Source organism: Diabrotica virgifera, chromosome 1 (genome assembly GCF_917563875.1).
Source record: "Diabrotica virgifera virgifera chromosome 1, PGI_DIABVI_V3a".
NCBI lineage: Eukaryota > Metazoa > Arthropoda > Insecta > Coleoptera > Chrysomelidae > Diabrotica > Diabrotica virgifera.
This window is the reverse complement of record NC_065443.1, coordinates 285,508,942-285,522,954: the sequence shown is the minus strand read 5'-3', so window position 1 is coordinate 285,522,954 and position 14,013 is coordinate 285,508,942. Positions and strand designations below refer to the sequence as shown.

Sequence of the window (14,013 nt, the reverse complement as noted above, 5' to 3'; positions counted from 1 at the left end):
CATACAATAATTACAATAGACTGACATTACAATAGCTATTATTGACCAAAATAAAATCATCAAAATTCGCAAAATTTAACTAAAAATTCTAATTTTCAACCCTTTTGCGGCACCTCTAAAAATATTTTGTTTTGAAAAATATTTTATTTGTGGGTTAACAATGGCTATAGGCAACTTTCTATCACTATTACACTTTGAAATTATAAAAACATTTTTTTCGTTCCACCCTAGTGTTCATCCCATAGTACCCCTTTCATTTGTTTGACACATTTTCTTGTCTGTACTACTTGTTGGTCTTCTCTTGCTCCGTAGTTCCATTGCTTGAGGTTATTAATCCTAAGAATTTGAATTTTTCAGTGCCATTAATTTCTCTGTCTTCGTCCATTTCCAAGTTTCTCATTGGTTTTTGTTCTGTACAATGTGCTTTTGTTCAGCATTTGGCCTTCTCTACGTTTATTTACAGTCCTTTGTGTGTATTCCTCTTCTAGTGTTCGGAGCATATAGGATATATATTCTTCATTTGATGGAAGGTGTATAATGGTGTACAAGGAATCATTTCGGATTGGAAATCCCATACCTACTACCTACACACCTTTTCCATGGGTTTAATATTTGCTTTAGGAATATCTTGAACATCGTCGGAAACGTCGTGTATTTATTGCCGGTTATAACTCTTAATGTTGTGGTAGTATAGGTTTTTTTTACGGGTTCTAGTAACCTATAAGTTATCCCGATTTCCTTCATCGTTTTCCATATAGTTGCCTTCTGGAATCTGATCTGTGGACTGTATACCAATCCCTAATGGAGGTCTCTATTTAAGATTTCAAAGTTACTCCCAAGTTCCACAAAGTAGTGTGCCTAGACCGATCCTGTACCTATTGTACACTGCCTATTTGTACACGTGGAACCAACATGATTTACCACAGTTGTGACATTTGCTGATAATACAACGATTTTGGCGTCCACACTGATCCAACATCAGCCTCTAGGAACCTACAAACTAGTCTGAACAAGGTCCAAAACTGTCTAAAAAGATTGCAAATTGAAGCAAATAAATTGAAAATGAATTGACGTTTACCCTCCGTAGATAGACGTGCCCTCCTGTTCAGTATATTAATTATCAACTTCCGCAATATAGCAAAGCGCAAATAACTTGGCCTCAAACTAAGAAATATGTATTGGCTCATTGGTTGCAGATCAAATCTCTCATTAAGCTTCTTCTTCTTTAAGTACCGTGCCCAAATTTTTAGGCGTGGGTAGCTTCCATAACAATTTGCCGATATCGTTCTCGATCTTGTGCGGCATGTAACAATTGATCTGCTGATAAGCCAGTCCATTGACGAAGGTTTCGGAGCCATGAATATTTCTTTCGACCAATTCCTCTTTTTCCGTCGATCTTTCCATTGAGTATTAACTGCAGCATCCTGTATCTGCTACCTCTCATTATATGCCCCAGATATTCAAGTTTTCTCTTTTTTATCATCTTCATTAAGTCACCTTCGCCTTGACCTACTCTGTTTAAGACTTCTCTGTTTGAAATGCGTTGAACCCAAGATATTCTGAGCATTCTACGATACGACCACATCTCAAAGGCTTCTAATTGGTTCATCATGTTAACCTTCATGATCCAGGTTTCACATCCATATAGTAATACAGGATACACATAACATTTTAGGAACTTGATTCTTAGTTGTAAATTCAGCTGAGAGTTGCTCAGAATAGATCTAAGTTTCATAAATGCTCCTCTTGCAATTTCTATACGAGTTTTAATTTCTTCATCCGGATTTAGTGTCTCGTTTATCCAACATCCTAGGTATTTAAAATGGTTAACTTTTGTTATTGATTCATCACTGACAATTAGTTGCATAGGGCCGACGTCTTCTTTACTAACCACAAGTAACTTTGTCTTTGTTGCATTTATGTTAAGTCCGTTATTGGAGCATTCTCTATTGACTCGATCAATAAGGAATTGAAGATCTTCGATATTTTCAGCCATGATCGCGGTGTCGTCTGCATATCTGATGTTGTTAATAGTTTCTCCCCCGATTCGAACTCCACATTGTCCTTCCAAGGCTTCATTAAAAATTATTTCTGAGTATATGTTAAACAAAGTTGGGGATAACACACAACCATGTCTGACATCTCTTTGAATGCAAATTTTGTCTGTTTCTTTGCCGTCTACCAGAATAGAAGCTTCTTGATTCCAATATAGATGTTGTAAAAGTCTCAGATCTTTATCATCTATTCCAATCATTTCTAGATATTCAAACAACCTATCATGTTGAACTCTATCAAACGCCTTCTCAAAATCTATAAAGCAGACGTAAATTGGTTTCTGTACTTCCCATGATCGTTGAAGTAATGTTAACATTGAGAACAAAGCTTCCCTTATCCCAATCCTTCTCTGAAACCGAATTGTTTGTTTCCCATTGTCTCTTCACATTTCTGCTTGATTCTATTAAGAATTATCTTAAGAAGTAGCTTGAGAGAGTAGCTCATGAGACTAATTAGTCTAAAGTCTTTACATGATGATGTATTAGGTTTTTTTGGGAGTGGAATAAATGTAGACTCCAACCATATCTGTGGCATCATTCCAGTCTCGTATATATGGTTAAAAATGTTTGTTAATTGTGAGACATTATCGTCATTCAGAAGTTTGAGCCAGTCTGATGGTATTTGGTCAGGACCTGGAAATTTCCCATTTTTGCTCTGTTTAATGGCTTTCTCTACTTCCGCTTTTAAAATACTAGGACCAGTATTCGTATACTTTGTGGTGTTAAGTGGTGGCCTCGTATCCAGGAAGAGCTCTTTTATATAGTTAGTCCATTCTTCCTTTTTTTCATCCAAGTCGAGAATTATGTTACCTTTGGAGTTTCTCATAAAGTGAGGAGTTCTTTTTCTCTGAGTGTAGGTAATTTCTTTAAGCTTTTTATGTATATTAAACTCGTCATGTTTTCTTTGTAGTTCTTCCATTTCACGACATCTTTGTTCCATCCAGTCCTCTTTTGCTCGCTTAACCTCGTACCTTATTTGTCGATATATCTCTCTATACCGAATCTCGTCTTTGTTTTTCCAATTTCTTCTTTGTTGAATAAGGTCTAGTATTTTATCGGTCATCCAATCCTTTTTCTTTATTGGGTCTTTTTCTGGTTTCAAAACTTCGTTTGCTATGGTGACCATGGCGGAATTCATGATATCTAGATTTTGACCGATATTTTCTTGTTCAGATCTTTCTAACTGTTTTTTAATCTCACGATTTATCTTATTTCCGAACTCATCTGCTATTAAGGCATTTCTTAGGAGTCGAGTATTAGGTTTCTTCTGCGTTGTGGGGGATTTTATTCTTTTTAGTTTTAGTTTGAATCCAGCACAGAGCAGATTATGGTTAGTTGCTGCGTCTGCACTTGGGTATGTTTTTGCAGATGTAATACTGTTTCTAAACCTTCTATTAATGATAATGTAGTTAATTTGATTTCTGACTATCTTTCCCTCTTGATCAGCTGGAGATTTCCAGGTATATAGTCGTCTTTTAGGTTGCTCATTAAACAACATAATATTATTATACAAAAGAATCTTGAAATCTGTGTGGACTCACGGCATCCAGCTGTGGGGAACTGCTAGCAACTTCAGCATATCTATCAATCTTGCAGAGATTCCAAAATAAAGTAATGCGAGCTATTGTTGATGCTCGACACTACGTCAATGACGATATCCCTTTAGAATCCATCAAAGAAGCTATACATCGTTTTAGTGTCAACTGTAATGACATAGTGCACCCAAATGGGTTAGCTATCCAACTAAACAGGCGCGATACCAATGAAGTCTGTTGTAGGCAAAACGTCTACTGCCAGCGTACCTACCTATCTACATCACATAGACTTTAGTTTAGATTTTAAGGCAAATGTTTATAAATTCACACTAACATTTATAAATTAGGTTCAGATAACTTCAAAAGACATTATTCGTTGGAATGATACTCTACATACCATCAGCTTCATTATAAAAAACGCTTATTATCTACTAGGCAGATGTCAGATCTCTTTAGGAGATAATAAAAAAGTTACCCTCGCCTCACCACCAGGGAGTGGAGTTGTAGGGTCGTGTTGGATGTCATTTCTAAAAAATGTTGAATACGTGTTTTCCAGTTTTTGTTCCGATGTAAATTTCGCAAAATATTTGACGGTCTCGCTTCTTTTAACTTACCCTGTATATGCACATATGTATGTAATATAAAAACAATAATAGTATTACTTTACTTATATGTTATTATGAATTCATGGAGTGTCGTGATCAATAATAAAAACCGTCCATCACTTTTGGTTTCAATCGACAATTGTTCATAACCCTTCCTTAATTTGTGGCAACGTTATATTGTCTCTACAACTTCCTCTAAACATATTAACATAATGATACTAATAATATTTTAACACAGGTACAATATCCTTGAGCTTTTATTGAGTCACAGAACGAACCTTAAAAAATTAATTACTACGTTTCAAAATAATTGTCATATGATTCAAAACACTTGTGTACTTGGAATAGAATGACACATGTATCGGTCAGGTAATGGATGATTTAGTTGATGGTTTTTCATGATTATGAATGAAATACTCATAAGTAATGGCCTGGTGTGAAATGGGATTGTTGAAAATAATCTGGGTATGCTGGCAATTTGCATAGGTCATGCAAACACCGATTCAAAACTTTATGCTTCTTCTTATTATCTTGTTCTTCTTTTTTGTGTGTAGACATGACTTTGCCTCCAGTAAATTGTCGTTCTGTTTTCGTCGCCTTCCCATTCTACTCTTTTGTTTCTTCTTCTTCTTCAGTCTATTTCCATCTACTCCTGGACAAAGGACTCCCCATGAGTTCTCCATTCTTCTCTATTTTGTGCTATTTGGTGCCAGTTTCCTCCCATTTTTTGCTTTAATATCGTCTAGCCATCGTTTTTGTGGGTTTCTTCTACTACGACTGTGCTCGCGTGGTCTCCAATGTACAATGTTTCTCGTCCACCTTTCGATGCTTTGTCGTGCCACGTGTCCTACCCAGTTCCATTTCATTTGCGCAATTCTTCCAATTACGTGTTCCACCTTCAGTTCCACCTGAGAATTTAGAAATTCTTTCTAAATTCATATTATTTGACACACCTCGTATAAAATTAACAAACTTGGATAACTGATGATTGCATCTTGAGGTTTAGACCATGCACAGATTTTTATGAAGAATAACTTTTTTTCCTAAAATTATTAATAAAAGTGTTATTACGACATGTCTAATAAATAAAAATGATAAATATGATTTTTAATTACAAATAACTTTTCATAATAAAATTTTTTGATATTTTGAAATATAAAGGTAGTTTGCTCTTGAGCGAAATTCATATTTATTGACATACCTCGTATACTGTTGACAAAATTTGATATCTGATGATTGCATCTTAGGTTTTAGACTATGAAGAGCACTTTATAAAGAATGACTTTTTTTCGTAAAATTGATATTAAAAAAGTTTCCCATATGGTTCCAAGTTACGCAGACACCCTGTATTATGAATAAAATTTAAAAATTATTTGTACCCATTACTTTAAAACTATTTGGCGTATCCTTATCATACTTGGCAGAAAGTGTAGGTACTGTACACCCTACTAAATTAAGATAAATCAACGTTTCTAGCTACTACCAGAGGCGTACGACAGGGGTTAGTGGCTGGTTGACCCTTCCCAAATTCTACACCATTGACGAAATTGCTATTTTAGTGTAATTTTTTGATTTTCCAATACTTTTTATGTAACTAATATTCTCTCCATTCGTAACGATAAAATCATTAGTTTTCTAGATATTTGAAATTAAAAATGAAGCGACACAATACATTAATCAAAATAACCGTACCGTTTAATTTTTAACTTCAAAGATCTCGAAAACTAATGACTTTATCGTTACGGATGAAGAGTATATTATTTTCATAGAAAGTATTGGAGAATCCAAAAATTGAACTAAAATAGCAATTCCGCCAGTGGCGTAGAATTTGGAAAGGGTCAACCATTCACTTTCCTCCATCGTACGCCTCTGGTAACATCCAGAAACGTTTGTTTAACACAATTTAGTAGTTTGTACAGTACCTATACTCCTGACAAGTATGAAAAGGATACGTCGAATAGTTTTAAAATGCTGAGCAAAAATAGTTTTTAAATTTTTAGATAAAAACCCTGTAACTCAGTAAGGAACCACATTTTATTTAAGTGGTTTAGGTTAAATCTTCGTATTTTGTGCTAAGGCTTCTCCAGTTACTATATGGACAATTATTAATGAGACACCTTGTATACATTTTTATTTCTTTATTATATATTTTTTTGTTTATTATATTTATTATTTTTTTTTGTTTTATATCTATAAATGTGTTTATACTAAAACTAAAGCAGGAAAATTTTAGGGAAACATGGAAGAAAACTGGATAACATAACTTCTCGTCCAGGGGCCCGTCAGGACATTTTTTAATATTCCTTGTATTATAATATTATATCAACAGATGAAAGAATTATTCTCGAAAAACTTAAAGAACTGGATATTTATTATAATAAATATAAAAACTGAATATTTATAGAATCTAAATATTTCTTTTTATGTTTTAGATCAATGCCCAACAATTTTACTCGGATTTCCAACACGGAGTCTGGGACCTGCTCAATAAGGTGGGCAATATCAATAGCCTGGATCCCCAAACATTTAGACAAATTAAATATTACTCAGTGATAGGGCCTTCGGCATTACCTCCAGAAGAATTAGATAGGGTAAGTAAATCTGAATTAACAATATGAGTTGTTTAATTGTATACCTTCCTCTAAAGTATGCCACAATATCATTTTCTCGAAGCAGAAACTACTATGTTAACCAATCTATTAGAAAAAATTGAGATACTAATGTCTAGCAAGGGTTAAGAGTAACTGAGTGATGAATGTAGCGCAGAGAAAAATCTAAATATGGAAACAGACATAAGTACTGCCAAAAGTTTTGGACCAAAAGCAATTTCAAACCTCAAAAAAAATATAGACCTGCTAAGAGCTTAACAGACAAACTCTGATGTATGGGAAAACTGGAACTGGGGAATGGGGGAACGTGTCATCGTGACAAGCTTATGATTGTGAAAACTAGTAGGTTGTTTTTAAGTTTATTCAATAGTAAACTTTATACAACCTATAAAACATGTTTGTCCGACAGTTATGTTGGGCATTTTAATAAGTCCGACACGTAGAGCATGTCAAAGGACAGGATTATGGTGATGGTAAATAGCAGTCTGATTAGATCAGAGTTTAATGAAAGGGTAACAAATCAATTGAAAGTTATGTCCGACAAAATACATGTTCGATACTATAACCTGTTCGAAACCTATAACCTATTCGATAATTAGAAATTCCCCTGTTCCAGTGTTCCCCCGTACATCAAAGTTTGTCCTACTAAACACCGTTAAGATATTACAAATTTTTAGCTTGCTATTCATGAACTTTTTTTTGGTACGCAGGATTCAGGCCTAATAAAGTTTGGATCTTGTGTAGACTCTTCAAATGAAAACTACGACCATACAACCTTAACAAAATAATCTAAAAACAAGCTGAAAATGCGAGCATTATCATAAAGAAAACTTTGTTTATATACGTATTTAAATTCATAATATGGAAAATTGCTATTACGAAAAGTTGTTTAGAATTAAAAATTATGTTTTAATGTGCAAATATATCATTCTAATTTAAATGTTGTGAGCTACACTGCGCGTCATAGAAAACGGGCACCCCAAAAAATGGGTCATTTTTCATGTCTCGTATCTCGTAAACCTGTGGTCCGCTTTAAGTAATTTTTTCAATATCTTATGGCTTTATTCTTTAACAATATCGCTGTATATAGTAATAATGTTGTTGCTAAACAGGTAAATTTTCGTTGTATACCTACCGGGTGTACCAATCAAACTGTGTTTTTTCCTTAAAGTTTGCAACAACCTGTGAAATATTCTAGTATTTTTAAAACACTGAAATTAAAGCCCTACAATAGCCTCAGGTTTTCTTAACATTCTGTTTCATGATTCATTCGCTTAAGTTGGATAGTACAAAAGTTATTAGTCAAATAAATCGTCAGTTTGTAAGAAACAATTCAACATCCCGTATCTCGGCAACGAAGCATTTGCGGACATACGATTGTAGAGCAAACTGTCATTATTTTTTAATGCAGAATTACCCCTTAAAGTTTGTCGCACTGGTTCTCGCATTTAGAAACACCCTGTACTGATAAAAACCATGTCTAATTATTAAAGTACGTACTTGGTCTTAATCAGATGATCTTTATCAGTACAGGGTGTTTCTAAATGCGAGAACCAGTGCGACAAACTTTAAGGAGTAATTCTGCATTAAAAAATAATGACAGTTTGCTCTACAATCGTATGCCCGCAAATGCTTCGTTGACGAGATACGGGATGTTGAATTTTTTCTTAAAAACTGACGATTTATTTATTGCTTAAAAATTGGTTGAGATATGCAAATAAAATTTGGTGGGTTCCATGACGTAGCTATTGCACATTTTTTGACATACAATTAAAAATTTTATGTTCACCATTGGCGTGCATACGTGAATATAAAATTCTTAATTGCATGTCAAAAAATGCGCAATAACTATTTCTTAAAATCCACTAAATTTCATTTGCATATCTCAACCGGTTTTAATGCAATAAATAAATAGTCGGTTTGTAAGAAAAAATTTAACATTCTGTATCTCAGAGGCGAAGCACTTGCGGACATATGTTTATAAAGCAAATGGTCATTATTTTATCATGCAGAATTACCCCTTAAAGTTTGTCGTACTTATTTAGAAACACCCTGTACTAATGAAGAAAATGGCTTGTTGTTAAAGTACCTAACTTTTGTATTATCCAATATAAGCGAATGTATTAATAAACAGAATGTTAAGAGAACCTGAGGCTATAGTTGTATTTTAATTTCAGTATTTTATAAATGCTAGAATATGCCACAGGGTGTTGCAAACTTTGAGGAAAAAACACAGTTTGATTCGTACACCCGGTATACAATCAAAATTTACGTGTTTAGCAACAATATTATTACAGCGATATTGTTAAAAATAAAGCTATAAGATATTGAAAAAATTACTTAAATCGGACGACAGGTTTAGGAGACACTTGACATCAAACATGACCCATTTTTTGGGGTGCCCGTTTTCTGTGACGCGTAGTGTATAAAGATACTTTACTCGAAATTCATATTTTTTATATACCTCGTATAAAATTAATAAAATTTGATTCGTGATAGTTGCATCATAAATCTTAGACCAAGAAGAGCTTTTTATGAAGAATAACTTTTCTTCGCCAAATTAAAAATACAAGATTTATAAATGAAAATGATGTTGGTATCCATAATTTGAGAAAATTCGTCAAATATTATAATTTTTTATTCCAAACAACATTTTAAGAACAATTTTCAAATATTGTGAAATCTTATGTGAAATACATAATACATAAACTTATACTGATACTTTTAACTGATGAAAACTGTTGTAGTAGTACTTATGGAACAGTCTATTTATCATTAAAGGGGAGGTCGTATGCTTACTCGTACAAACTTTTGAAAGTTATTAATACATTATTGCTTTCAAAATATACTCAAATTGTATTTTGATACACTTATTACGCATATTATTTTATATAATAATTAAATTCACTATAAAATGTCATTTATATTTTATTAATAGCTAAATAATTTAAAATTTAGTTTGACATTCACGAAGTGTCAAACTCAAATGTAAATAATAACATTTGCTTTGCTTAAATAATTCAGATTAAAAAAGTAGCCTACTTCCTAATCAAAGATTTCAGCTGACGTTTAGTGCGTGGCGTGGTAGGAAATAACCGGATTGTGACGTCACATTTTAGATTTTGAGGTCGATTATCTCGAAGACGGTTAGAGGTATCGAAATGCCGTTTTCAGATTTGGATTCAGAAGAAAAAACTACACAAGAAACCATCGATAAATCTGCTCTAAGTATTGCAGGAGCGGCAACGCAATAACACACAGACTTTTGCAAATTTATAAGGGCCACTCCATTTCAAATCACTCAATTTTGGAGCAAAAAAAATTTTGGACCTCCGATTTGTCTGAAAATTGGTATATAGCTTCTACGGGACGTAAAAATAAGATATTTAAGGTCAAACAATTTTCTTCTTCTTTTTTTCTCAAAATGTTATTTTATGCGGTTTTACAGTGATTTGGTGTTTATTTATACAAATTTGCATTTTCTATCGTAAAGTATCAATGGAAAACATAATATTTTAATAGAAGGGACTCAAAAATGTCATTATATGGCATTATAACAAGTTACTTTGATTCCAAACAAGCTTTTGATCAAATTTTATAGTGTAGAAAACGTTAAAATACCGTTTTTTACATTTTTCTCCATTCTCAAAATACATCATAATCGATTTGGCTGAAAATTTGCTCACAGATAGACAAAACATAGGACTTTAAGTGGTGAGAAGGATTTGAATTATATTACAATACCAAAAAGTTACATGCAATATTATAGTCAAAAATATAGGCGTCTACTGTAAGTACAATTAACTCGAAAATATCAACCTCACGACAAAAATTGTTAAAAAGAAATTGTAATAATTGTAAATACGATTTATTTGGAACAATTTCAGTTCCTACCATTTTTGTCGAAAATTTAAAAATGGCGGAGATATTGAGCAAAACAGGTTCTCTTTTAAAATCAAGATGGCTGCTAACGTAAAGGTGGAATTCATTCGTGATTTTAAATTTAGGCTACTATTGACTCCCCTAAAGATTAGAAAAATAAAATATTGGGCAGCTCGGCATTCAAGGTCAAATGCTATCCCGACTGAACTAATATATACTTTTGAGTCTGATATTACTGCATGTAACTTTTTTGGTATTGTAATATAATTCAAATCCTTCTAACCACTTAAAGTCCTATCTTTTGGCTATCTGTGGGCAAATTTTCAGCCAAATCGATGATAACATATTTTGGGAATGGAGGAAAATGCAGAAAATGGTATTTTAACGTTTTTACACTATAAAATTTGATCAAAAACTTGTTTTCATTCAAAATAACTTGTTATAATGCCATATAATGACATTTTTAAGTCCTCTCTATTAAAATATTATGTTTTTCATCGATACTTTACGACAGAAAATGCCAATTTGTTTAAATAAACACCAAATCACTGTATAACCGCATAAAATAACATTTTGAGAAAAAAGAAGAAGAAGATTTTTTGACCTTAAATATCTTATTTTTGAGTAATTTAGAAAACGTCACAGTTGACAGTTTTTAATTTTTGCTAAAAAAACCTCATCAAACCTAATTTAGTGTGAAAACAGTTGTTAATTCTTGTTAATTTTTTATTTATCGTTGATAAGAAGTCGAGGTCCGCTGGGATGAACAGCCTCAGCTTCTTTTCGCAGTGAATATCTGTTGTGAATTTTGTTGTGTTTGACATTTGATTTTTTGGAAGAAAACTTAAAATAGACAAATCTGTGATTATCGTTCGAGGTGAACGGACGACTCATCCAAAGGGTAAGGGCCAAAACTATCTATATTTCCCTGTTAATTTCTAATTTGCATCGACTGGCATAGATTTTAAATTCGTCAATCTGCCGCATAAGATGGAGGAAGAAGTTCCTCCCGATCCTCCTCCACCACCTGACCCTCCTAATAAAATCAACCAACATGAATGTCAATCTCAACCTCCAATTATTCAGAAAAGTCTTAAAGGAAAAAAACAAATACTATTTTCGGAGACCGACATAGGTCCTTATGAAGTATTTGTACAGGGTCAGGATAAAAATATTGGAGATTACCACGTGTTAAGTATAGCTAAATCTATTTCTGTTTTAAAAATTAAAGACATCACGAAAATCAGTAGAAAAGGTAAAAACAGGATAGGGGTATTATTTGCCACTAGAAAAGCAGCCAACGATTTCGTTGTGAGGAAAGATTGGGAAGCCCTAGGGTATGACGTGTTCATTCCATTTCATCAGATTTCTTGTAGGGGTATAGTAAGGGGAGTTAACAAAAGATTCACAGAGGAAGAAATAAAGGAGGCATCAGAAACCAACTTGGCTTTATGTAAGATATTAAGTGTAAAGCGAATGAACCGGAGAGTACAAGTGGATTCAAAGGTTGAATTTGTCTCCACGGGAACTATTAGCATAACTTTTTCAGGAAAAACTATTCCTAAAGAAATTTCCATATCAACTACCAATGAGGGTCACACCATTCATCAGCCCTGTTCTTCAATGTGGAAATTGCTTACTTTATGGCCATTCTACGAACCAATGTAGAGGAAAAAAGAAATGTGCTAGATGCGGAACTTCTCATGAGGATTCTTCATCTAATACGTGTACAAAATATTGCATTTTCTGCAAATCTTCTGACCATGAATCAAATAGTCGTAATTGTAGAGAGAGAGTCAGACAAAAAGATATTAAGGATCTAATGTCCTTTTCTAATCTATCTTTCTATGAGGCAAGTCAGCAGGTTCCTAGGATCCATAATATTTCATCTTTAAACATAAACGATTTCCCCCCCTTACATAGCGATCAGAATAATTCTAATGGCATCTTACCACAGGAGAGGAGGTCTGCAGCCTCAGCTCAATATTCAAAACCTTTTAGTCAAGTCACTCAATCTCCACCAAAAAGAAGAAGACCTTCAATACAAGAAAATACAGGTTATGATAAAATCTCCCACCAAAGACTACTTATTAATCCATCAGGTAGAAGAATAAATGAGCCTTCGACTTCAAAATTCAATCCTGCTCACTCTGACTCTCAAATCACTAACTCACAATCTTTATCCCAACTTCATTTGGATTTCAATCAGGCCATGTCTATGCTGAACCAATCTCACAGGGAGCTCGTCATGACCTTCATTGGGGACTTAATAAACTCAAAATCATACTCCATTTCTTACAATATGGCAGATCTAAAGACTAGCATAAACAAAAGTGTATCACCTTTCAATACAAATGTAAACCAGGGTCGGAGGGGAATAGAGGATCTCGAGCCTGAGGATTCGAGATCTTTTGACTCCTTGGTCTAGCAAACATACTCTTTATAATGAATCCTAACACTCCGATAACTATTATTCAGTGGAATATACGTTCGTATAACACTAATTCTGACAATCTAAAAATCCTTATAAAAAACCTTAACCCAGATATAATCCTTATTAGCGAATCTTGGCTCTCAAACCAACATGTTATAAGATGTAGAGGGTATCAAATAATCAGAAAAGATCGAGAGGATGGCTATGGCGGATTAATTACTCTTATCAAAAATAATATTGATTATAGGGAAATTCAAATTGCCAATCCAGGCTTCAATCATGATGTCCAATTCCAACTCACATTTCTCCCTAACTTTAATTTGAATATTCTTAATATATACTGTCCACAAGACAACTCTATCTCCAAATCCAACTGGTTTTCCCTTGTTAAATTACTTAATAAGCCATTTTTAATCATGGGTGATCTAAATTGTAATCATAAGGCATGGGGTAGTTCTAGAGACAGTCACAATGGTAGGATTATTTTTGATTCTTTGGAGGAACTTGAGCTAGTATTTCTCAATGATGGGTCCCCAACTAGACTGGTGGCCCCAGGAGGCAGTAAGTCGGTAGTAGATCTAACAATGGCATCAGTCGATGTGGCAGCCAGTGTGGGCAAGTGGTCCACTATTTCAGATACTGGAACTAGTGACCACTTCCCCATAATATGTCAGATAGGTGTATGTCCTCAATCTCCCCCGCATTCATGTAAAAGAAGAAATCTAAAGAAAGCTGATTGGTCTACTTATCATAACAATTTAAACAGCATTTTCTTAGCTTCTCCCAGGGAAGATTACGAATTTTTTACTAACTCCATATCATCGGTAGCTGATGAAACAATACCTTGGCTTCACCCTCCTAATAATTCCAAATACCACATTCCATGGTGGGATG

The 14,013-nt window shown here is 33.7% G+C and overlaps 1 protein-coding gene across 1 annotated transcript in view; it reads left to right on the top strand.

Moving 5' to 3' along the window:
- Positions 1–14,013, top strand: part of LOC114330455 (angiotensin-converting enzyme-like) — a 333,944-nt gene that overhangs the window by 51,189 nt on the left and 268,742 nt on the right. The window contains exon 2 of the mRNA XM_050651261.1: positions 6,627–6,785. Coding sequence (XP_050507218.1) covers positions 6,627–6,785 — 159 coding nt within the window. The remainder of the gene's footprint in view (positions 1–6,626; positions 6,786–14,013) is intronic.